At 41.8% G+C, this 26,804-nt stretch overlaps 1 protein-coding gene across 5 annotated transcripts in view; it reads left to right on the forward strand.

Moving 5' to 3' along the window:
- cntnap2a (contactin associated protein 2a) overlaps positions 1-26,804 on the forward strand; it is a 297,333-nt gene that overhangs the window by 145,210 nt on the left and 125,319 nt on the right. For all 5 annotated transcript variants that reach the window (XM_054765349.1, XM_054765351.1, XM_054765353.1 and 2 more), the window contains 4 exons: positions 1,554-1,697; positions 1,910-2,171; positions 10,607-10,756; positions 26,559-26,721. In XM_054765349.1, the coding sequence (XP_054621324.1) occupies positions 1,554-1,697; positions 1,910-2,171; positions 10,607-10,756; positions 26,559-26,721 (719 nt within the window). The remainder of the gene's footprint in view (positions 1-1,553; positions 1,698-1,909; positions 2,172-10,606; positions 10,757-26,558; positions 26,722-26,804) is intronic.

Consider the following 26,804-nt stretch of genomic DNA (forward strand, 5'->3'; position numbering starts at 1 on the left):
AGGACTACCGCACGTCCTTCAAATGTTAAACTGAAGCTATGTGTAAGGGTGGAAAAATGAGCAATTCAGTTTCCATCTGTTTGAGGTTTGTGACTATACCTCCCGCTTCCTCAAAGATGTCACTTTATTAGCATCCATCTTTCTACCCCTGGGCTCCAAACCCCCATCAGTTTCTTTAACTGTCTTGTCTCATTGCTCCAGCTGTCACGTTGTGTCTTTAATTATTTACGATTTACTTCCTACACTCTACAGCAACATTAGGTGGACAACCTAATGATATCCAATAGTAGAACCATATCAGAGCTCATATAGTCAAAATTAGGCTGCAAATTTCTGTAAACTTGCCAGAAACTGTCAATGGGAAGTTTAGCTAAGGAATTCTGAGGATGGCCAATACAGTATAAGGACACTTTCCAACAGAATAAAAATGAATGGCTATTAACTAGAACTTAAATAGTTTTCCAACATAATGATGGACATTTTGTTGTGTCATAAAGTCACATGCATGCAAGCAATTTTGGTTTATTTGTGAATAGTACTTAACTCATTCAATCCAAACTATACATACTATGGAAATGTCCAGACAGGAGTCGAAGACTTGAGTTGAATCAACAGTTTACTCTCCACTTAGCGACAAAACACAACCTTTTAGTGGCTCAATCGGCCAACTCCACAGGAACCTGAAGTCTCTACTCTCCACCCGGAACCAGAAGTCGCGGCTCTCAACCCAGAAACAGTCTCTACTATACTTCCAAAACCAGAAGTCTCTACTTTCCACCCGGAACCCGAAGTCTCAACTGTCCACAGTAACTGGAAGTCACTACTCTCCACCCGGAACTCAAAGTCTCTACTCTGCACCTACAACGGAACTCTCCACCCGGAACCAGAAGTTGCTACTTTCCACCCAGAACCAGACTCTCCACCCAGAACCAGGAGTCGCTACTCTCCACCCAGAACCAGAAGTTGCTAGTCTCCACCTAGAACCAGACTCTCCACGCAGAATCAAAAGTATGTACTCTCCTCCCAGAACCAAAAGTCACGACTCTCCACCTGGAACCAGAAGTCGCTACTCACCACCCAGAACCAGAAGTTGCTAGTCTCCACCTAGAACCAGACTCTCCACACAGAATCAAAAGTATGTACTCTCCACCCAGAGCTGAAAGTCCCTACTTTCCACCCAGAACCAGAAGTCTCTAATGTCCACCGGGAACCCGACTCTCCACCCAGAATCAAGTCTCTACTCTCCACCCATGTTCGAAAGTCACTACTTTCCACCCAGAGCCAAAAGTCATGAATCTCCACCCAGATCCGAAAGTCACTACTTTCCACCCGAAACCCGAAGTCACTACTCTCCACCCAGAACCAAAGGTCAGAACTCTCTATGCGGAACCAGAAGTATATATAAAATGTATTTTGAAAATAAGAGCCTCTCGCCAGTAATCGTATGCTGCCAACGGTAATATTTTCTGCATTGCAGTGTTATGGCAGGCTGAACATTAAGACGTTTTTCACAACCCAACCGTTGTTTTTTTCACCATCTGTCTTCTCACTAGTTGAGCTTCGGGGGGATGCCCTACAGTGGCAAGCCCGTAGGAGGAGGCCGCAAGAACTTTAAAGGCTGCATGGAAAGCATAAACTACAATGGTGACAACATTACTGACCTGGCCCGGAGGAAGAAGCTGGACACCTCAAGCTTTGTGAGTCAAATGTGCACCCACGCACATGCACTCGTATAACTTAGTCTGAACTTTTAGAGAATATGATGTAGTGCGGAGGAAAAATATATACAGTATCAAGTAGCCAGTTAACCAAAAAATGGTTGCATTTTGTACTATTTTGTACTATTGTAGCACAGATGTAATGTAAGCAATTCTGACTATTATTTATCTCTTTCCCCACATCCAAACAGCGTAACCTGTCATTTTCCTGTGTGGAGACGCACTCCTTCCCCGTCTTTTTCAATGCCACCAGCTTCCTGCAGTTGCCGGGTCGGGCTGCTCTCGACATTGTGTCAGTTGGTTTCCAGTTCCGCACGTGGAACCCAAATGGGCTCCTCCTCTTCAGTAACCTCGATGACGGAACGCTGGAAGTTTCGCTGGAAGACGGCAAGGTCGTCGTTCACGTCAACGTGACCAAGGCGGCCAGGCACTACCGGGTGGACCTAACATCAGGTGAGGGGAGATGCTGGACATACTTGTCTGAAACAATCACTAACCTAACCATTCATTATTTATGTTATATTAATAATAATAATGCAATAATAAAATGTTATAATGCAGTAATAATAGCAATGATAATTTTAAAATAATAATACACAACTATTACAGCAACTATAATTCACAAACAACTCACTTTTGTATAGTGTTTTCCAAGTACCAAAAACACTGATAATATAAAAAAAAAAGAATTAAATTGGGATAAAAATGAAAATGATAAATTTTAAAAATCACATTTTTAAGAACTTATCCTTAGCTGTGAGGTATTCAAAGTTGTACTTTCAGAGCATTTTCAAAGTCCTATTGTAAAATGAAACATATTTATTTTTATTATTGTGTAACATGGCCTTCAAACATTTTTAAATTTTTTAGTTAACATCTTGAACGTCCGATGAACACACTTTTACTTTTTTTTTGTTGTCTCCTTTTATTCTCTTCTTCCTTTGTGTTATCTCCCGCACTCCCTCCCTCGCTCTCATTTCCTGCCTCCGTCGACACACTCATTTATTCTGTCCACTGCTGCTTTAATAGGCCAACGCCCAGGGGTAGGGATTATTACAGAGTTACCCTCTAGGCTAATTGGGCTTGAGCCTGCGATTACATCACTATTACTAGAATACACAGATACATAAGCTCGCTTGCGCACACCCGCGCACGCTTGCCGCCTTTGATTCTGTTATTAGTATGTCTGAAATAAGAGTCACGCTGGCTTGTGGCTTCAGTGTCACCGTGGGAGAGCAGTAGACTTGTAATGGAATGCTTAGTGGCATTTAATGGCAACGCATGGTGGGATTAGACACGCGGAATACGCCGCTCCCCAGTGGTGGTTGTGTTTTCAGTATCTGCTGTTTACGCAGTGATCTTTTAATTGTCCTATTAACATTATCACTTAAGTGTTTATCAAACAGTGAAGTATGGCACTGATCATGGGGAAGACACAAAGGGGATTGCACCTTTTTAAAGAAAAAAAAATGGGTTTGACATTTGCAAACAGTCGTGGAAAATGTATTTCAAAAAGCTATATCATAAATAGAATGAATTATTTACCTCCATGATGTAATTTGGCCTGCTAAACTTAAAACTGCTCCATTTCTTTCTTCAAAGGCAGCGGTTGTCAAACTTTTTCACCTCAAAAATATTTTGCTTTGCAATTTACCATGCCGGTAATTGGCTTATAGCATAAGAACTGAGTAGAGTAAACTGAGTAAAGTTTCAAATATTTGCTTAATAAATAACTATCTGTACAAATATTTTGCAAAAACAAAATGGAGCCATTTGTAGCCATTCTAGAGCATTCTTAGGCCAAATGATTCACCTTTTGAAGGCTTTCTCATACTCAAAAACTTACCAACTTTCAAGTGTATTTTAGTGTGAAGAAGTACTTTAATGGCTCTGAGCTCAGTCCCCGAAAACTCACACACTTGCGCCTCCCGGAAATTTTGGAAAGAATGTGCCCTTGAAGCCAAGTATGATGAAACTCAAATTTGGTAGACATCACGAAATGGCTCATGAAATAGTCTCAAGAACACGTCGAAGTCGGCCCTTTTGGTTTGGAATTTTCTTTTAGTGACATTTTGGCCCTTTTTTTACTTCAATTTCCAAGGAATGCCATGTTCTGCTTCACTGGCTGCATTCGATATTCAGCACCACAGTAGTTAAGTAACTCAAATAATAATATTAATAATTCATGGACATGATAGCGCCTCTGACTCATACCTAATTAGATGAGCCTACCCACGTCAGGGAAGACTGCTTTACAAAAATAAAATAAAAAACAAGGCTTTGCTATACATCTTAAAATGAAGCCTGTAGCATTAAGTGTCTTCCCCCACCCCTTAATGTTACATTTTGTATGTGATCGAATATGTTTGACAAGTGCAGAGTTACATTTGACAGTAATCCCTCGCCACGTCACACTTCCAATTTTGCGTCTTCATTTTAAATCACGTTTTTTTCAATATATCATGCTGTTTAACTCATTCAATCCCAGCCATCTTTCAAAAGACAACCCCTTCAGTAGAGGCCATTTTAGACGATTTTGCCTGATCTTTCAAGGCACACAGAATATTGTGTTCAATGGAACCTCCCCAAAAACCCTCATGGCTATCAGTATCAGTTTTGAGAAGATGCTATTAGTATCGGTATTGGCTTGGAAACAAAATGCGCATCACTAAGTGGTACCTTGGTTTCTATGAACTCATTCAATCCCAGACAACCCCTTCAATAGCGGCCATTTTAGATGATTTTGACTGATTTTTCAGGGCACATAGAATATTGTGTTCTATGGCTATATAAACATGGAAAAGAAAGATTAGACTCCAATCTTTCATCGGAAAAAAAAGTTTGTTTCTACCTTTTTCCGTTCTTTGGTAATCAGCAGTAGAACGATCGTAGGTAAGTTTTAGGAAAATATCAGTTCCCAACTAAAAAAAGAGAGAAAACCAGCTTTTTGCGAAAAGATACAGTTCAAGTTTTACTTTCACTTTGACACAAATATTTTTTGCTTTTGTGACAGCTCAAATATCTAAAGAACTATACCAACATAAACAACAGAAAAAAGGGGTTGTTTTACATCAAAATAACATTTATTTGCAAATATAATACAAACTATTTACAATTGTCACATTTGGAACTGAACTGTGTGTGTGCGTGTGTGTGCATGCGTAAAAATTTCCTTACAACGCGTAACCTTCTGCACGCTACACTCCTCCACGCTCTCTCACTTCCTCCTTCCTGTCATGTGTGATTTTTCCCTTCACTTGATCTCTGCTGAGCTCTTATCCAATGCACTTCTGCCACCTGGTGGCTATTTTTATGCCTTAAAAGTGCTCTGAAGCCAAATGCATTAGTGGAGAGTTGCGTCATCACCTTTTGTTTTGCCTCTCGTGCAAAACGGTCGGGCCAGGAACCAATTAACGGCGGTAAACGAGGGATTACTTTGTATGTGAAATGTGGATGAAGTGCACAATAGTGCCACTCTGTCTACACTCTGTCGGAAATAGGCGTGGACAAATGCAGTTCCTTAGCATTAAAGCTACACACACACCAAACCACGTCGTCCCAGTAGGGCTTACTAAAAACAGTTTAAACAATCTAAATTTCATCATCAAGGCTAGATTTTGGCCAACAGACTTCCAATGTTCTATTAAGGGACAAGAAATAATGAAAAATAGTTTGTCGAGATGCTTTTTATGAACCAATCCTTTCAAGACTGACTTCATCAATTATCCTCCAGCGAACCTGCTTGTAATTTCTGAATGGTATTTTAAGCAAAACCCACAGAGACAGGTAGAGGGGGTTGTAAAAGAAAATGAGGAGTGCATGAAAGGAGGGAGGCCATGAATAAAAAGCTCAACATTTCTGATAAGATCCAATCAGTATTTCTTCGTAACCTCACTCTCACTGCGGTGGGTCCCAGCTCATTAAAGTTATTTGTCACTGGAGGCTGAGCCCGGATAGAGTATAAATCTAGCTCTCCTTCGCGAGGAACATACATAAAGCAATTTCCTTATGCACAACATGATCAAAATGCGACTGGGTGATATGTGCACTTCTGTTTTGTGGGAGTAAGAGCTTCCCCCGAGGGTGTTTGCGACCTGTGGAAAGGCGCTTTCGTCTCTCCTTCCTAGAGTGAAGTGACAGGGGGGAAACCAGGAGAATGTGAGTGTGCATTAATGGATGGTACTTGGCCGGGATTCCATCGGGAACTCTGCTCTAATTTCGCCATTCCCATTTCCTTCCCGTTTTACTTATTAACTCACAAACTCTGCTCTCGCCGCTTGTTGAAACTGACCACAATTGTTAAACTTCAGTTCTAATTGTATAATTATGGGAAAAGACAAACGATGATGTGACTAAAAATGAATGAAAAATGGCCCCGCAAAGTCACACATTTTTAAAATAGGCATTTTTTTCCACAGAAAACACATCTCAAAATGTATAAATACATGATACTACGATAAAATGTAGTTAGAAAACCCACAATTTTATGTCTTTATGCTTCACTGATAATGTATTTTCATCAGCATTGACGTTTCACACTTTTTCTGCAGTCTTTGAATGCACCATAGTTGTATGTTGGGTAGTTACTGGAATTACAATAGGTAAGCAGTGTGGATTATGTAGACACAGCTTGGAGAAACACCTTCTCTACCCTGCTAGCCTCTAGCGCAGCGCCAGCCTGTCGACTAAAGGCTACAGCGTGACTCCAGTTCCACCAATATTCCATCGTGAGTACCTATGCAGTTTATACTTTTAATGTGTTTAATAAGTGTGTGAGGAACATTTAGGGCTTAAACCTGAATTGTGTTGTGAGTAAACAACACAATTGAAGAGAGAAGGAAGAGACTGTCAACATCAAGCTAGAAGGAGGGTTTAGAGGGTGAAGGTGAACGAAGAAAGACAATTAATTGTGTTTTTTTGCCATTCGCTGGTAGTCTTGGAACCCCAGGGTTGGCAGTTTGAACCCTGCTTCCTCCATCCCAGTCAGGGCTGTTGTGTCCTTGGGGAGGACACTAAACCACCCACACTGGTGTATAAACGTGAGTTAATGTTTGGCATTTCTGTCATTCTACCCAATGTCGGCTGTGTCTACAGATATAGTCAACCACCACCAGTGTGTGACTGGAGTGAATGATTGTAAAGCGATAAATCCAATCCATGATTATAGAGTAAAATGTATATAGTAATTTTGATATCATCTTTCTAAATGTACTGTCTGGTGTCCGGACAGGCTTCTCCCTAATGAGATGTGTTATAACCACTGTATTTTCATGTCAAAATCCCAGAAAAGCACCTTTTTACCTTGTTGTCCACATGAATGCGTACCGAAACTCAGTATTGTTATGGCACCGGTGTCGACGTAAATGGTAGTAACCAGAACAAAAAACGAAATATTTTTCGGCGCCTAATGTCTGTCGCTCCCACAGAGACACCCAGAGTCTGACGCTCTTTTAAAACTTTATTGCCAGCCTTAACACCCCAACAACGGTGGTAAATTCCAGCAAGGTAAACTTGTATACATTACTCTGCCACACTTTATTATCCACCAACAGCAAGCGAAGCCTGTTAATCAACACCTGAATTTTGAACATCAACAATATAACGAGCGCGTCGCTAGAATGGTGTCTCGATTTCAGCTCGAAGAGTGTACAAATACTGTAAAATTGAGCCAACTGTTTGCACATTCTCTGCTTTCTTTATCGCTGCTGGTTTTGTAATGTGAAGGGAAAATCTGCCGCTAGCTCCAAAATAGATGAGAGACGAGACAAGTTCTTTGTGAATAATGAGAGGTACAATTTAATAAAACATGCATGCAAGGAGACAAATCACTTCAACCTGAACATACGGCTTAGAAAGAAAACGTCAGACTATTCATGATAAAATGTTACTATAGGAGACAGCATATGCGATGGGAGGTACAGGGATAATAAAGGGCAGACTCACATGCCCAGACACCCAAGGTTATTTGAATCATAAGCATGTGTAGGACTGTAGTCTCGAGCACTAAGTCATACCAAATCAGTGTGACATTAATGTGAATTAACATTAGTAAAATTGAATAATGGACACAAACATTTTATCATAATTATGACAATTTGTTGTGGATTTTATTTCACATTGAGAAATTATTATTCAGTTGCAGTTTTAATTATATTATTGAACTATTTCAAATAAATAACAAAAAAGGCAATGTTTTTTTAGCAAAACTGTCCATTTCTGAAGTATTGGTTTGGGCATCAGTATGGATACACAAGCCTAGTTATCACACGATGACCTGGTAATAACTCCAAAAATACTCTTATTACATCTGTACAATTCTCCTCCTCCCCTCTAACTTTTTTTTTTTTTTTTTTATCTGCGGCAGGCAGCTAGCGTGGTAATGATTTGAGCCTTTGTGTTGACACGGAGAGAGACATATTCATGAGTGCATGCTGCAGTGAACTCATGCAGCCATCACTGATAAGCTCATCATTCAAAGCTATTGCAGGTGATGTAGAACAGATGAGGGGACACGAGGTGACACACTATCTATTTTCCATTACATTCAAGAGGTTGCCCAAAGGGACGCGGCGAAGCAAGCCCGATAGTCATCACATCACACCAATATATGGGGGGGGGGGGGGGGGGGGGGGGCACATCAAGGTCACTTATGACCTAAAGTGACATTTTTTACTTGTCATTCAAAGGAAACGTCGTCTCACGTTATTACTTAGTTAGTGCGTGGGATATCTCAAGTTCAGCAGAATACACCGTTTATAATACAATATAATACAATCCATTCAAAAGGGTCCTTTAAAAACTTTGAATTGTATGGAAACAGAACACATTTTTTTGCATAAGAAATAATATAAATTCAATTATTTTGATTCAGACGCCCAACAATATAAACCCTTTTTATTACCGAGTGCTTTCTAGTACGTTTCCGCCTTGGAGAGTATGTGCCTGTAAGTACTGTGCAACTATAATGATATGATACCTGTGTGGATTGAGAAATGTGGTATTTTAAATAGCAGTGTTGTTGAATTAGGATGCAGATTATGTCTAGCTTGGAGACTGTAGCTGATGACTAACTAAAAACACACACGTTTTAATTTATTTGTGAATGCAAAAATGAAGTTTTGGTGTTAAAATTTGGCCACTTGATACGTTTCTACACACCAAGATGCATCCAGGCGTCATGTCACGTATTAAGTGTCTTTTTCGAGAAAATTTACACTCGTATAACCCAATATAGTAGATATAATAAGAGGAAATAATCCATTTAAGGCATAAATAAGACTTGTGCTCATGTGAGTCTGTCAAAAAGTGACATCAGCTCGTGTTGGGGATTATTGTGCCGGCAATCAAGTCTGTTGCTTGTGTGTCTCACCGAACATCTCGGTTACAATATCGACACTAGTGACCAGTGTAGAATACTACATATCATCACAATGTAACAATGCATCTTCTGAAAGCCTTATTTGAGATATTTGAACCATTTTTATGCTTCAAAATTTGTAATTTAGGCAAAAAATACATACCATTTGCTTAAATAATGCATATTTCTTTTGCTTTTTGTGGATTACACACCTGTGGGACATTTCGGGGTGTTTCCACAAGGTCTTTATGGCTACATTTTTACTAAATTATCATAGATGTGTGTTCTGGATTTATAAGTAACATGCAAAGCTGTTGGTTGATATCAGCAATTCATAAAATAGATGGAATAAAAGCACAAAAAACAGCTTCTCATTTGGACCCGAATATAAGACAATCTTTTTTTCGCTTACAAAATGTCAGATTTATACACGCAAACCATATAATGGTGCTGAACGGCTATTCAAATCAGAGCTTTTCTTCCTGTCACACACACACATACCTCGATTAAAGATTAGGCATGTTAGCAATAAACAGAGTTAAAATGCTAATTTTAAGAGAATGGTGATTTTAAAAAAAAAAATGTGTCGTCTCATATTCAGGTCAGTACGGTAATTGCGTTCCCGCTGTGTCGAGCGGTGTGTGTTGCATGATTGCACAAGGTCACAGCAGTCATGCCCCTCAGCTGGTAGCAATCTTGGCTCCAAGATTGTTTGGTCATGCCGAGATAACACTCGCCTCAAACTCTCATACACACATCAACGGTCCCCCCAGCAAAACGTATTTAATTAGTACAGACCCCCTGCTGACACGAAAACCCAAAGTTGCAGACTCAAACACCGAACCAACCTCACACAAAGCACTAGAATATGACACATATATTGTGTTTGCACGTGGCAGCACCTTGAACTTTGTTAGTGTCGCTGTACGCACGCTTTCAAAATATATCGCAGCCGGCGCAGCAATGAGCCGAGTCAAATTTAAAAGACAGACGCCAGAGGAGAGGGGTGTAATGAGGAGGAGGACAAGGGAAAAGGAAATAAAGATAGAGAGACGGGATCAAGAATCAGGGACGAGAGAGAGACGAGAAGGGGGGAAGGCATGGAAGGCTGCGTCGAGATTGGTGTCAGTAAGAGGTGATGTATCGAGGGGAAGGTGATGAGACAGAGCTGGCTTCTCTCTCGGCTCCACCAGTAATGTCCCTTTCCAAAACATCGCTCATATTTAATGGAGCACATCTACAAGGAAGGAAGACGAGGAGGGAGAGGAGGCAGGAAACACACACACACACACACACACACTCTGCAGTGACATATGCCAACAACACAAATTCCCCAAGCTTGCAAGCGCTGACAGAACAAGTGCACCCGGCTACTCTGAATGCTTTGAGGGCCTTCGAGAGTTAATGGATTAGAGACAGAGGATTCCCCCGCCTTGAAACCACACTCTATACTTGGAGTAAAAGAACTCTTTAGTCAAAAATGAGATTATTTTGATGTTTCCATCTACATCTTCTGTTTTGTTCCCCACAGGTTCAGACCTTAACGATGGCCAATGGCACGCAGTGCGCTTGGTGGCCAAGGAGAACTTCGCCATGTTGACGATAGATGGTGAGGAGGCTTCCGCGGTGCGCTCCACCTCGCCGCTCTCCATCACCACTGGAGGGACTTACCACCTAGGAGGTAAGGAAAGGAGATGAGGTGCCAGTGGAAGGGACTTTGCTTTCAGATTTGTCCCACTAAAAAAGTCTGAGGCTGATCGGTTGTGCTCAAAATGCTTGGGAAGACATGCGAGCATATGTAATTAAGATATCCATCCATCTATTTTCTATGCCGCTTATCCTAATTAGGGTCGCGGGTGTATGCTGGAGCCTATCCCAGCTACACCCTGGACTGGTCACCAGCCAATTGCAGGGCATATACAGACAATCAATCATTCACGCTCACATTCATACCTATTGACAATTTAGAGTCACCAATTAACAAACATGCATGTTCTTGGAATGTGGGAGGAAACCACGCACGCACGGGGAGAACATGCAAACTCCACACAGAGATGCCCAGCGGAGATTCGAACCCGGCCTGTGTGACTGTGTGCTAACCACTCAGCCACTCGTGCGGCCTAATAAAGATATCGTCAAAGTTTTGTAAGCATTGGACGAATCATCAATGACTTTGGACAATTAGTTGCTAAACCCTCGTCCCATCCCCCTGGAGGACATGTTTTTCAACCGATCTTGCTCAAATTTCACAGACGTGTGCTTATTAGTCCCCTAAATGGGTGTACCAAATTTCATGGTGATTCCACTAAATACCCTTAAGTTACAGTAGGTATTCCATAGAGCACATTGTGTGAGAATCTGACTTGCGGGGTGAAACGTTGGGGTTTAATAGAGGCGTGACGATGTGGTGTATTTATCAGAAAAATAATAGCACAGCCAACACAGTAGGGGTGCGTGTTTTGACAAATTTTCACCCTTTTGTGTGCATCGCTTTCGGAGTAGAAGAGTTAGCTGACACTTCAAACATGGAAATATATTTACACATAATTCATCAATGCTTTTGTTCGCTGGTTCAATGGAATTTCAGTCAAACTACATTGCGTAATTTCTTCAACAGTTCACTTTGGTCTGCTATTACAATTGACAATTATTACATTATTGATTTATTTATTCATTATTTATGACTTATTATAATTATTACATGACAATTATAAAATAAACGAAATCAATTGACAATAAAGCCGAAGTCAAGGCAACACTTTATAAGCTATAAGAACCTATTTTTAAATTGATTATAAAATAAAAGCAACAAAACAAGTAAGGACAATGAACTTTTTTAAAGGTTTGCATGGCACAAGTTGCTACAGATGCAATGAGCACTTTCATTGGATGTAAATGCATCTTATTGCTGAGTTATTTTATCCAGTATTTGAATCATAAAGATTAAAAAAATGCAGTTTTGCATGCAGCGAGAGACGCTGTCTGCCGCCAGCCACACCGGGAGCCGCTGATTGTTTCCTCTTGCGAGGATTTTGCGACGTTGGGGTTTACAGTATCGTTATAGGAGAGACCATTATCTCCATTTTCACCATTTTTTTAGTTTTATTTTATTTTTGCAATGTGCCGTGGTCCAATAAAAAAAAGGCGCCACGGGCCACAAATGGCCCCTGGGGCTCCCCTTTTGACACCACTACTTTTATAGCTCTTTGTCAGCATGTGACGGGACGTCAACGATGTGAGCAAACGCAACTCTCATTGACTATTTAACTTGTTAGCTTCCTTGGTCGCCAGCGAACAATGGTACTTAAAGAGAGTAGGAGGGACGTCATTTGCACGCACGCTATTTGAGACGCCCTGGTTTACACAGTCATGTGAAAATATTAGGACCCCCACTGTGATTAAGTTGTCCAGTAAAATTGTTGTGTCAGATTTGCAGGTTAGAACTATCTGTAAATCGAAATCGATATCCTAATGGCCAAGTGTCTCGCTGAACAAGAACAAACACACTTCACCATCAGCAGCTACACACAACCACTCAAGAGTAAATACACACAGCAGTCTGAATTTCGAAGACGCAGACTTAATGATGCCAGGCGCCGCTGTTTGTCTGTCTGTCGTACTATGATGTGTTCGGAGAGTGCGCAGTCAACAATACGACGTGAAAACTGCAAAGGCAAACAATGTGCAGAAGGTCAGCAGATAATTCATCATTGAATAATTCATCATTGAATCCCGTTATTTTGTATTGTAAACATCCCCATGTACACGGGGAGCCGTAATTGCCATTATAGTAGAAACAGTAGAATGTTGTCAGTGTACAAATAATATTTAGCCTTGAGCTTGCTCTGTTACTCCCGCTGATCACTCAGGGAGATGAGTCTAGGTAAGGTGAGCACTTAAAGCTGTCTGAAAGCTCTTTAACGCCACTCCATCACCACTTTTTATGAAAGGGAAGCTCTTTTGTCTGTTTCTTACATTTTGTAAAAACTCTCAGCATCATAGTAAAATAGAAAAACAATGGATACAGAAGGTCATTTGTGGGGGAAGTGTTAATAAGTGATGTGCGCCTCCTGGGTACATGTAATTACAGGCCAAAAACGTGAAACTTGACGATGAGTTTTTTTACCCGTGGTTATCTGCCCACAACTTTTTTTTTTTTACCCTGACGAAAACACATTTCGTCCTGTAGCCGATAGCGACATTAATAATAACCACCTCCTTGAACGATAACAGGATCACTCCAGATAGCCCACCCAGTCAAAGCCCCAGGTATACCTTTTCACACACGGGCACAGGTAAATACAGTACATGTCATATGATTATTATCATCACTTCTCCTGCCAGTTATTGATGATAACTGCCGCCTTTCTCAATAGAAAAAGAAAAAACAGCGACTCAAAATAATCTGCCTTATAATTTTTATCGAATAATTTTCTTCCTTTTAGTATTTTATGAAAACAGCCTGCAAATATCAAAGCTGTAACTAGAAACCAGGAGTCCTTGACTTGATGTACTGTATCACTTTTAGTTTTCTCTTCTTTGGAGTTGTGTTGAATCTGTTGATAGTGATTTGTTTTTATTGTAAGCAATTATTTCACTCATGTTGAAAACAGCTTTCAAAAAGACAGTAACAGCAATTTGGTGTTCATTTGTCTTCGACGTCTTGAAATAAAGGGGTTGTTTTATATTCAATACGCTATATAGTTAACAAAATTAATTAAAGCATTTTTTTTAATCAATACAGTACACTAGGTCCCCAACTTACGAACACAATTGGTTCCAGACGACCGTTCTTATGTCGAATTGTTCTTAAGTAGGGGAAAAGGTAATATTACTAATGATATAGGTACTACATGTACGTGTATACATATACAGTATATGTTTATGTATGTAAATATGAGTTTGGATGCAGTAGTAATATTAAACGAGGACAATTAATGAAAAAAACAATTATAAAAGTGATATAATAATACGTAATGATAAATGTTATTTACCTTTGAAGAGGAGTGGTTGAGCATACGTCGTTGTGGTGGAGTTATTGGAAAAAAAGGACAAATCGTCGTCGTCGTTAGACTCTTCTAAAAGAGGAAGTGTTCTGTGGGTGGTGTAGAATTAAGCAGGCCTATTAACTCTTCATAAACTTTAATCACACGCTCTGTCTGGGTTGTATAATTTAGCTTTCCATTTAGCTTTATCTCCCCAGCGTCTAACTCTTCCTCTGTTGGTCCCTTTAGCAGTGTCACAGTGCCCTCTACTGGTCAAGCATGTACAGTAGCAGTATAAATACTGATTGAGCGACTACAAGGCAAAATAAAATAAAATATAGACCAGTCGGCTTGTGTTCGTATCCGCGAATGTTCGTAGTGTATATGCTAGAAGCAATTTCAAAAGCTGAACTGAAATGAATGTTGAAATATCCTCGAAATGTGTTGAAATCGATTCACAGGCTGAGGAGCGAACCAGCAACCATCAGGTTGAGCCATGCCAGCGTGCTTCAATCAGATCAGTCACACCACGTATCTGGGCATTCACGCAGTTACGAAAGATTTTTGGCACACATTCGAAGGCGCTATTTTTATTTTGTTGTTTTCCATTTCGCAGCGATTATTACATGTAACCTTTCAGCTTTTGTGACACTTGTTAATGCGAGTAATTTTCTTCATTCTCTCTATAAACATTACGTCGAATTTAATGACAAAATTCAGGACTAAGCAAGAGATGAGTTTCTATGACTTTAAAATTGTCAAGATCGAGAGACTCTCCATTCTACAATTGTCGATTTTACCATCGCACTCGTTCAAAATACTACGACTACTACTACTACGACTACTACTACTAGAGTGTGTGAGTAGTGTGGCCAAGACCCCTTGCAAGGATCACTTTTGTAGGGGAGCAGGATAGAAGTATGGTTATTCCTTTCAAGAGGCAGAGTGTGGTGCAGGTGCCCCCCGCTGCGACAGATGCTCCCCTGTGATGATAGTTTGATTGCTCTGGGCTGGATTGGAGTTTGTAGAGGTGAGAAATCTACAGCTGGAGTATCATCGCTCTCCTGCTGCTTTTGGAAAAAATGTCCATCGCTCTTGCACCTTTTGCGTCTCTGCACCAGGAGAGCCGGGTGTCGCCTACGGGGTTGCTTGCCCTTATTTAATATGATGATAGCCTGACTGGAATATCCGGTTTTAAGTCTGATGCTTATGTGTCTCCAGAGCTTAGAGTCATGTTGTCCAGATGTCGGTAATGATATCCCCCAATCGGAGGTCAAGGTTTGGACGTTGCACCCAGTGTCCCAGTAGGACGATGTGATGCTACTGCACACGTCGTTTACTTGTAGCATTATCCTTCCCTTACTTTGAAAAGTTCATTTTTCTCCTGTGATGAAAACAATAAAACACCTAAATGGCCAATTTGTCCTGTTCAGACAAATGATGATGATGATGCAGTTGCGTCTTCCCTGAAAACACCTGCTCCGTGCCGTCTTTGAGTGTTTGACATCAGAGGCGTATATGCACTATGAGTAACTGGAATTAAAAAAAAGTGTAAAGATACACTCAGGTGATTGAGTAGAAGTGGTCTGCCGTTGCCATAAAAAGCGTAAACTGCAACGTGCAACGGTACAGGTAAAGAGGTGTAAAGAGAACAGCTTTTTCAACCAAAATTGTCCTTTTATTATTTTTTTTAAATGAAGCCTGAACATTTAATTGCGTACTGTTCCCGACTTGCAAGCAATGTTGAAGAGACGTGGCAGCCAAGACAGCCCCTCAACATCCAGAGAGACTTGAGGAATTCTGGGCGAAACTCGTCCACCCCGGAGTTCTGCCACTGGGGAGCATTTTGACTACCTTAGATACCTCAGCCATGGTGGTGGAACGGTCCACGTCCGTGTCCTCTGATTGTGCTTCCTCTATGGAAGGTATGTGAGTAGGATTGAGAAGGGCCTTAAAGTATTCCTTCCAACGTCCAACTATATCCCCAGTTGAGGTGAGCAGGCCCCCGTCCCCTTTGTAAACAGTGTGGACCGGGCACTGCTTCTCCTTTCTGAGGCGCGGGACGGCTTGCTAGAACCTTTTCAAGGCCGACCGAAAGCTGTGCTCCGTGGCCTCACTGAACTCCTCCCACAACCGAGTTTTTGCCTCGACCACCGCCAAAGCCGCTTGCCACTTGGCCTGCCGGTACCTGTCAGCTACTTCAGGACTCCGACACGTTATCCAGCTCGATAGGACTCCTTCTGCAGCTTGACGGCAGCCCTGACCTCTGGTGCCCACCATCGGGTTCGAGGCTTGCCACCACGACTGGCACCGACCACCTTGCGGCCGCAGCTGCCTCAGCAATGGAGGCACGAATATGTCCCATTCGGACACAATATCCACGTCCTCCCCCAGGATGCAGGCGAAGCTCTGCCGGAGGTGACAGATGAAGACTTGACGAACGGAAGACTCTGCCTGATGTTCCCAGCACACCCTCATTATGTGTTTGGGGTGTCCTAGGTCTGTCGAGCATCCTCCACCGCCATCTAATCAAACTCATCACCAGGTGGTGATCAGTTGACAGCTCAGCCCCTCTCTTCACCCGCGTGTCCAGAACATGCGGACGCGGGCCTCGCCTGCGAGCTCCTCCCCCAGGCCCGGCTTCAGGGTGAGGCCCCGGTATACCACGTCCGGGCGAGGTGCGGTCCCTCCTGTTGCGTTATTCATAAAGTCTTCTGAATCACTCTTGGTCTGGCCCGTCACCTAGGACCCGTTTGCCTTGGGAGACCCTGCCTGGGGCATATAGCCCCAGACAACATAGCTCCTAGGATCACTCCGGCACGCAAACCCCCCCACCACGAATAAGGTGGGGATTCATTGAGGAGGTCCCGTATCTTTCCTACTCTGCAGTGGATCCCCGCAATTTGCAGAGTTTTGGTTGGTTATTTGTATTTTTCTCCAAAAATAGGCTGTCCACTTGTACATCTCATTCACCATGAGCCAGCCATAGCGGAGTTTCAAAAATAGACATTTCATGGGTGTACCAACCGATAACAACCGTAATGTGCTGTATTTTTATACAGTATAATGTATGTGCTTGACGCAGCATGGAGTGCAACTCACCACCATGCAAGTTCTGCTAAGCTGTTTTTGGGTTCGTTTTAAAAGGATCTGTGAGCGACAGGAAGGGAACCATACGTTATCTGGAAGGATTAGTTAAAAATTAAAATTAGTTAAGCAGCAAGGTTATTGAAATATTATGTTTTCATTCTTCAATCGCTGCCTTTTTTCCTCTAGACACCAATCTTCGCTACTTTCCTGTTTGCTCCACTTTTACTCCAATTTATCACCGTTTTCCCTCACCCTTTCTTTTTTTTTTTAATCCAAATTTTAGACCCACTCACCCTCCACTTCTTCCTTTGTCATTCTTTCCTTTCCACACGAGAACAAGTGCTTTCAGAGACACTCCTGAGCCCAAAGCCTATTTTCCGGGGCGTAGTTTTCTCACTCGTCACACGGTGCTTAGGGAAATTAGTAAGTAACAGGCACAAGACATTCACAAATTGAATTTCTTTCACTTACGCAAACTCATATGCACAGAGACAATGCTGTAAAGATGTGCATTCTTCCAAATGCATGCTGTTTTTCTTCTTTTTTTGGGGGGGGGAAGAAAGCATGCAAAGTTATTAGTCTTTTATCTCCACTTCCTTGCCAATTCGAACAGTTTATTGTAAATGTCATGTATTTATTAATAAATGCAGTAACTGACTTGGTTTTTTCAAGTATTACAGTTAAAATAAATGCAATACTGATATACTGATGTGCGCTAAATGCAATGGAATGACGTCTGTGTATTTGTCTTGCAAGTGTGTGCATGGTGGCCTTTTCATGACTCCAAATCTGAAGAACATCCTCTGACTTACAGCTGTCATTATGCAAATTTCTCTCAGGCGCCATAATCCTCTATCTGGCTTCCCCCTTTTCTTATTTTTATTTTCTATTTGGTCTATATTTATGTTTTCAGACGGCTGTCACATCCCCTCCTGTTCCTCCACTCTTAATCTTTCAACTCGACTTCAGCGAAATGCTTTATAGCTTTACAGCCACTAATTCTTTTCAAACTGATTTGACAGAACCTTCACCTTGACAAGTCGGATTGTCTACAGGAGCATTTTTTTAAGGGAGTAACAAAGCCGAAGGGAAAAAAGTCTGAACATGATGAGAACAACTCTGTGATATGATGGGGGGAAAAACTTCATTAGGGGTTTGTTTTTTGTAGTTTGTGGAAAAGTGGCTTAAAGTCATTTTCTCCGTGTAATACTATGAAACCCAACTACATCAAAGTATTCGGGCCATATTGAAAAGGGAAAAAATGCTAAATTATAGGAAAAAAGTTCAAAAATTTCAACAAAATAGTTTAAAAGCATATATGATTTACGATTGCAGGAATAAAGTTGTACTATTTAAAATAAATAAAGAAATACATTTACAATAATGTTTTTTTCTTGTTGTTTGTACTCCTATGAACCTCGATAACATGACTTTTTACGTACAGAAGAAATCTTAGGGCTACATTGACAACCAAAAAAAGTAATATTACCAGGAAAAAGTCAAAAAATTACTGGAAAAAAGTTGAAAAGTGTAGTATTATGAGAATTAAGCTGTAAACGAGGAAAGAGATGATAATATTAGTAATATCTCAGCTATTTTTTCATGGCTTTTTTGACAGGAATGTGTGGGTCATATTGGAAAAAAATAAAAGGAAAAAAGTTGTAAAGTTGTATGAATAAAGTTAGAAAAATGTAGTTTTTTCTTGTTCTTTGTTGTTCTGTGAAACTGGCTATTTTTTTTTTAAACTAACAGAATACATATTGGGGCCACACTGAAAATGACAAAAAATTGCCAGGAAAAAGTTATACAACTACTAGAAAAAAGTTGTAATTTCATGAGAAAACAGCTGTAATGAAAGAATTTTTTTTTTTTTTCAAAGATGGCGCCCTCCGTGGCAGACGTCTCTGTGACACTCTCCCGTGTTTTTCTATTTTTTGCTATTTTATTGTTCATTTTGGACATTCAACACACTCACGCAGTACATTACAACAGAGAGACACTTTTGAACATCGGCAGGGTTCACCATGAACCTTCATTTAGCCTCTCAGACTTTGCCTTTCTTCTGCGCCGGGAGAACGCAGCAGCCTGCGGACCTGGTGAGCTGAATACCCGGCGAGCAAAGCATCCGAGGCGTAAACGAGGCAAGCGAGCCGGCCTGCATGCTAGGCTAAAAGCTAGAGCGACGAGGCCACCGCTACCAAGCCTGCTGCTAGCCAACGTCCGCTCTCTTGAAAACAAGATGGACGAACTACGAGCAAGGATTACAGCTCAACGTGAGATCAGGGAATGCTGTGTCCTCACCTTCACAGAAACCTGGCTGACGGAGGATATACCGGACTCGGCGATCCAGTTGGAATCATTTGCTGCTTACCGGGGAGATCGGACTTTAGCGTCTGGTAAACACAGAGGTGGCGGCGTCTGTGTTTACGTAAACAAACGGTGGTGCACAGACGTACAGACGATGGAAAAGCACTGCTCGCAGGACATTGAGCTGCTGATGGTGAAATGCAGACCTTTTTATTTACCTTGTGAGTTTAGCGCTGTGTATTTAACTGCTGTTTACATCTCACCACGAGCTAACACTGCTAATGCACTAGGCCTCCTGCATGACATCATTGATAAACACGAGACCAAACACCCAGACGCTGTATTTATTATATCTGGCGATTTCAACCACTGTAACCTCAGGACTGTCCTCCCCAAATATTACCAGCATGTGAGCTTTCCCACAAGGGAAAATAACATCCTGGACCAAGTCTACTGCAACATGAAAGGTGCTTTGAAGGCTGTTCCAAGACCCCACTTTGGAAAGGCTGACCACATCTCTATATTCCTTTATCCAACATACAGACAACTTCTTAAAAAAGCTCCCCCTGTACGTACAGCAGTTAAAGTGTGGAATGAAGAAACTGATCAAGTACTTCAGGACTGCTTTGGCTGCACAAACTGGGATGTGTTTAAAACTGCAGCGGGGAGGGAAGATTGTACTGTTGATTTGGATGAATATGCTTCTGCTGTTACTGGCTACATTAGCACATGTATAGAGACTGTTAGCACCACCAAGTATTACAGAAAATACCCTAACCAAAAACAGTGGATGAACTGTGATGTAAGGGCTAAGCTACGTGCTCGTTCGACTGCATTTGTCATGGGCACCGCTGATGACTACAAAAAGGCCAGATATGACCTGAGGAGGTCCATACGAGAGGCCAAAAGACAGTACAGACAGAAGCTGGAGGGCTACTATTCCACCTCAGACCCTCGGCGCATGTGGGCGGGGCTCCAGCACATCACAGACTATCGACAGCAGAGTAGCGTAGCCACGTCCAGCCAAACCACACTTCCTGATGAGTTGAATGAGTTCTATGCCCGCTTTGACACCCAAACTCCTGATGAGCAGAGAGGGTGGCTGAACCTGGGGAGCACACAGGACTCACCTCTCATGGTGACATCAGCTGATGTGCGCAGGGTTCTAAACAAAACAAACCCACGAAAAGCAGCAGGGCCAGACAACATCTCAGGACGTGCACTTCGGGTTTGCTCATCAGAGCTAGCTGATGTGCTTGCTGACATATTTAACCTGTCGCTTGCACAAGCATCTGTACCGACCTGCTTTAAGTCCACCACCATAGTGCCCGTACCCAAGAAGAGCAACGTGACCTGCTTGAATGACTATCGCCCTATAGCACTCACTCCTATTGTTATGAAGTGCTTTGAAAGATTAGTCATGACCCACATCAAAAAGAGCATCCCGGCGGCAACCGTGGACCCTCTACAGTTTGCATATCGCCAGAACCGGTCCACGGATGATGCAGTCAACACTGCCATCCACACAGCCCTTTCTCACCTACAGGGCCAGGACACATACGTCAGAATGCTATTTATAGACTATAGCTCTGCTTTTAATACAGTCAGCCCCCACAAACTCACAGATAAGCTCCTCACACTTGGCCTGTCTCCCTCCCTCTGTAACTGGGTGTTTAACTTTCTCACAGGCAGGCCCCAGTCAGTCAGAGTCCACAACCGCACATCCAGCTCAAGAATTGTGAGCACTGGGACCCCACAGGGGTGTGTGCTGAGTCCGCTCCTCTACACGCTCTTCACCTACGATTGCGTGGCCTCCCAGAACAACACCAGCATCATTAAATTTGCAGATGACACTACAGTCATCGGACTGATCACTGGTGGTGTTGAAACATCATACAGAAGAGAGGTGGCGGACCTCATAGCTTGGTGTCGTGATAACAATCTCCTTCTCAATACAGATAAGACTAAAGAGATGATCATCGACCCAAGAACAAGGGAAAAGGAGCCGCATAGACCCCTGTTTATTGATGAGACTGAGGTGGAGAGGGTGAAAACCTTCAAGTTCCTTGGCACACACATCAGCGAGGACCTCACCTGGTCTCACAACACCCAACAAATTCTGAAGAAGTCCCAAAGGAGACTGTACTTCCTGAGAAGACTGAGGAAATTTGGCATGTCCACCACAATCCTGAGTTGCTTCTACAGATGCACTATCGAAAGTGTCCTTACCGCCTCCATCACTGTTTGGTACGGTAACTGTACAACACGTGATAGGAAGGCACTCCAGCGGGTGATCAAGACCTCACAGAGCATTGTTGGGGCAGCCCTCCCCTCACTGCAAGACATTTATAAATCTAGAGTCCTACGCAGAACACACAACCTCATCAAGGACAGCACACATCCACAACACTCATTATTCACACTCCTACCGTCAGGCAGACGCTACAGGAGTTTGAAGTCCAGGACCACAAGGCTGGCAAACAGCTTTTACCCACAGGCCATCAGGCTCCTCAACGAAGCACTCGCACACGCCGCACGCAACACACGCACACACTCATAGCACTTTTATTTATTTATTTATTTATTTATTTATTTATTTGTATTATTTACTTGTATTAATGTCTCTTCTGTTGTTGTTGCTTAATTTATTGGTATATATGTTTATGTTTCTTATGTTCTTATTCTTTCATTTGTTTTCTTTCTTTTCTTGGGAGAATGAACAGAATAAGATTATCATTGCATGGTATTACTGCTGTTTTACCATGCACATGACAATAAAACTCTCTTGAATCTTGAATCTTGAATCTTGAAAAAAAAATCATGTTAGGAATTGAAACAAAAAAGGAAAATTAAAAAAAAGTAATAAACTATTAAAATGAATAAATTTTAACTGAAATGTATTCAAATTAATTACAATTAAAATGTTTCAATAAATTGACATGAATTAAATAAAAATGCATTCATTCAAATTAAATTGTATTAAAATTAATATTTAAAAAAAGTAGTAGGAATATGAGAGAAACTATTTCATACAAGAGAAAAAAATCTTCATACATTTTTTTTTTCCTTTTGTAATTCTATGAAACTGGCATGGCTTTTTATGAGGGAGTGTCAGCATCATATATCATCATAAATAATAATAATATACACTACATGTTTATTTTATTTATTTATTTTTTATGAGTATTATGACCACACTGACAGAAAAATCATAATATTATGAGGGAATTATGAATTTCCTGCCATTTCTAAAACAAACTACCACTGTTGCTATCTGATCTGAATTGCAATGTAGAACCTCTCCAGTCGATAGGATCAGCACATTTACAAGCCTACATTTACTGTTTTTTCCCTTGCTGCAATATTTCCCGTTATCTCTTTTATGTCTCCTGTAAATGTGTTACACTGCGAGAAGCGTCCATGCAGAATTGGTGCTTCTAGTTTGTGTTGTGTGTTGGAGCGGGCACCATGGGCACCACATGAAGGTCCTGATAGAATGGCAGCAGGCCTGCAGGGGATAAGTGCTGCTGTCCCACATCCCCAGAACTTATGGGCCATTTGCTGTAGTTGTTGTTTCCAATCACACAGTTGGCTATGTGAGCTACACGTATCCATAGGACATCCAAGATGGGTTTAAATGACACCTTCAGCTGTGTAAGGACTTGCTTGTTTTGTGATGTCACCACAGAGAGATACTGTTGATGGCAAAAATGGCAAAAAACTGACACATTTGTTGTTGATGATAACAACAATGGATTTTCACCCCCCAGTTGGGATACTATGAACCACAATTGCAATCCTTGCAATTTAACTGGTCTTTAAAGGGTTAAAATCCACAAAATACTGTATATAGCATTTTATATCAATATTTAAAATAATATAATGCAGTTTTTGTGAAGCTGAACATAAGAATGCATGAAAATCAGTGTCGCTGCTGCCAATCGTTGGCACACCCGAGGGCCAAATAATGAGCAAAAACCCCACAAAATTGAAATTATTTTATTTCTTTGGTGTTTTTTTAATTTAAAAAAACTGTGGTGACACTGGCAAAATTCAAACATCATTAATATTGTTTTATTGTTTTTAATATTGTTTTTTTTATCTTAATTTTAATACAATTTAATCAGAATTTGTTAATTTTAATTTAATTTCATGTCATAATTTATTTTTTTTATATTAAATTGAATTCCTTTTAATACATTTTAATTTAAATTATTTTTGTTTTTTATTTTTTTGTATGTGTCAATGTGGCCCTAATACTCGCATGTAGCCAGTTTCACAGAACAACAAGGTAAAAATTACATTAGAGCTTTATTCTAATATTTCTGCTTTTTTTCTAATAATTGTATTACTTTTTCCCAGCAAACTAATCCCTCAAACTAATGTCAGGTCACATTTTGTGTAATGAATGAGCACATTACGCTTCTTTTGCTGTGAAGTTTTACTTTGCTTTAGTTGTATTAAACAGTGGTTCACTTGTATGGCAGGAGTGTGAAAATGCTATGTGAAACCCGAGCGATGTAGCAGGACTTTGGATTGTTGCTGGAGGAAAAACTTTTAAGTTTGTGCTACGACAGAAAAACTGCAAACCCACCTCCCTCCTTTTCATGTTCTCGCAGCGTTTATCTATCTATTCACGTACGCATCATTCCATGCATTGCTTCGCTCATTCTGCCAAACTGTCAGCAAGGCTGCATTTTAAATATACAGTATATATATATATATATATATATATATATATATAAAATTGAATGCTACCCACAGGGCACAAAGCGTGCCCGCCAGACAGCTGTAGTGCTTTCTGTTTTCAAAGTTCATCCTTCATCCATCTCCTCCACCATCCTTCTTCTCCGACATCTGTCTACGACCTCAGCAAGAAAGCAGACAGCTGCACATGGAAGCAGATGGCGAGTTTGGAGGAAAGATATGGAAATTAGGATAAGACAGATAAACACACACTCACCCAAAACATAAGCAGACATTTCTTTTTCTGCTGCTGCTTGCTGTACATTTAGCGGTCACAATATTGCGTACACCTGAATAAAAATGATAACCATGAATGTCACTGAGTATATAAAGACTTCTTTTTGCTGGGGATTCTGACAGCCCCATCACCTACCGTCGTATTTGTTCACACACACACACACACACACACAAACGGTGCATATACCCGCTTTAATAAGCCCTTTTCATAGTGTAGCCTTGACAATGATTGGCATGTTAGAGCGTGTGACAGCTAATAACATCAAGGTGATGGAGATGTCATTGAGCGTGGGCGCTCGAGGTTTGACCGGGCAATGATTGAATTGGTTAGCATGTTGGCCTCACAGTCAGGGGATCGAGGGTTCGAAACTCCATTTGGGCATCTCTGTGTGGATTTTGCTTGCATGCGTGTTTTCTCCAGGTACTCTGGCTTCCTCTCACATTCCAAAAACATGCAGGTTAATTGGAGACTGCACTTTGGACACTACTGGCTTACGCAGTGATGAAAGAAAGTAGGAAGAAAAAAACAGGATAAATCAGACTAAAATGAGATGCCCAGGCTTCCCTCTCCCCAGCTACTCCTGGCACATCCTGAGGCAGCAGAGGACAGAGGAACTAATTTTGGCCAGTTCCGTCACTACCGAACACTGTCTATAAGGGAGGACCCAGCCCCCCAACAGAGGCAACCAATTTTGTCCGCTTGTTCCCGTGATCTTGTTCTTTCAGTCACTACTGAAAGCTATCTCTGAGGGAGAATCCAGCCCCCACTTTGGGCACTTGTACCCACGATGTCTTCCTTTAGGTCACTACCCAAAGCTATCTCTAAGGGAGAGCGCAGCCGTCCAGTGGAGAAAACTCATTTCGGCCGCTTGTACCCGTGATCTTGTCCTTTCAGTCACCGCTCAAAGCTATCTCTAAGGGAAAGCCTAGCCCCCCAACGCGATCTTCTTCTTTCAGTCACTACCCACAGCTATCTCTTGAGAGCCCAGCCTCGCAACTGCAGAAACGCTTTCAGCCGCTTGTACCCGCGATCTTGTCCTGTCGGTCACTACCCAAAGCTATCCGTCAGGGAGAGCCCAGACCCCCAATGGAGGAAACTCATTTCGGCCACTTTATTCTGATCTTGTCCTTTCAGTCACTACCCAAAACCTATGACCATAGGTGAGGGTAGGAACATAGAATGACTGGTAAATGCAGAGTCTGCATCACCTGTCAATCTCATGTTCCATCCTTCCCTCACTTGTGAACAAGACCTCAAGGTACTTGAACTCCTCCACTTGAGGCAGGATCTCATCCCCCACCCTTTTACGGATGAGAACCATGACTCGGACTTAGAGGTGCTGATTTTCATCCCAGCCACTTCGTACTCAGCTGCCAACTGATCCAGTAAAATCTGACGATCGCGGCTTGATGAAGCCAGCAGTACCACATCATATGCAAAAAGCAGAGACCCAATCCTGCAGCCACCAAACCAGAGCCTCTCAATGCCGTGGCTGCGCCAAGTAATTGTCTCCATAAAGGTAGTGAACAGAATTTGTGACAAAGGGCAGCCCTTGCGGAGTCCAACCCACTTATTGCCGGCAATGCGGACCAATCTCTGACACCAGTCATATGGGTAGCAAACCGCCCAAATTAGGGGGTCCCGGAGTACTCCTCGCAAGATTCCTTGAGGAACGCGCTCCAAGTCCACAAAACGCATGTAGACTGGTTGGGCAAACTCCCATGCATCCTCAAGGATCCTGCCGAGAGTGTAGAGTTGGTCCACAGTGCCACAACCAGGACAAAAACCCCACTGCTCTTTGAGTGGTTTGTTCTGGCCTTGTACCTGCGTTAGTCATGGCCCAGTTATAACTCAGAATGACCCAATGACTCTTGTATCTCATAAAGGCACCCTATATATTAAACCCAATATGGCATTTAGAGCATTGTGGCCTTCGGAACTCCCATTGAGGCTTATGGACGCTGGAAAACAAACAGAAGTTCATGGCTGTAAAAATTGAAAACAAGCTGATCTGTTGTCTGATGTCAAGGATAATGTCGAGTATGATGTTCACGTCTGTGGATGCTCTCCATCCATTATGTCCTTGCTTTCATTTGTTGGCTGCGCTCTGCTTTCAGGTTATTTCCTCCAGACGTTGTTCCCGCCCTCGCAGCGCTACTATCAGGGTTGCATGCAAGCAATCATGGTGGATGACCAACCGGCCGACTTGCATGCGGTGGAGAAAGGCACATTGGGAGCCTTTGAGAACGTCAGCCTGGACATGTGTGCCATCATCGATAGGTAGGACCACTTCGAAAGCTTTTCTATGCTTCTATGGAATACATTTATGCAGGCTTGTGCTTCTTATACCAATATTTTTATTT

Source organism: Dunckerocampus dactyliophorus, chromosome 21, assembly GCF_027744805.1.
Source record: "Dunckerocampus dactyliophorus isolate RoL2022-P2 chromosome 21, RoL_Ddac_1.1, whole genome shotgun sequence".
In the NCBI taxonomy this organism is placed as follows: Eukaryota; Metazoa; Chordata; class Actinopteri; order Syngnathiformes; family Syngnathidae; genus Dunckerocampus; species Dunckerocampus dactyliophorus.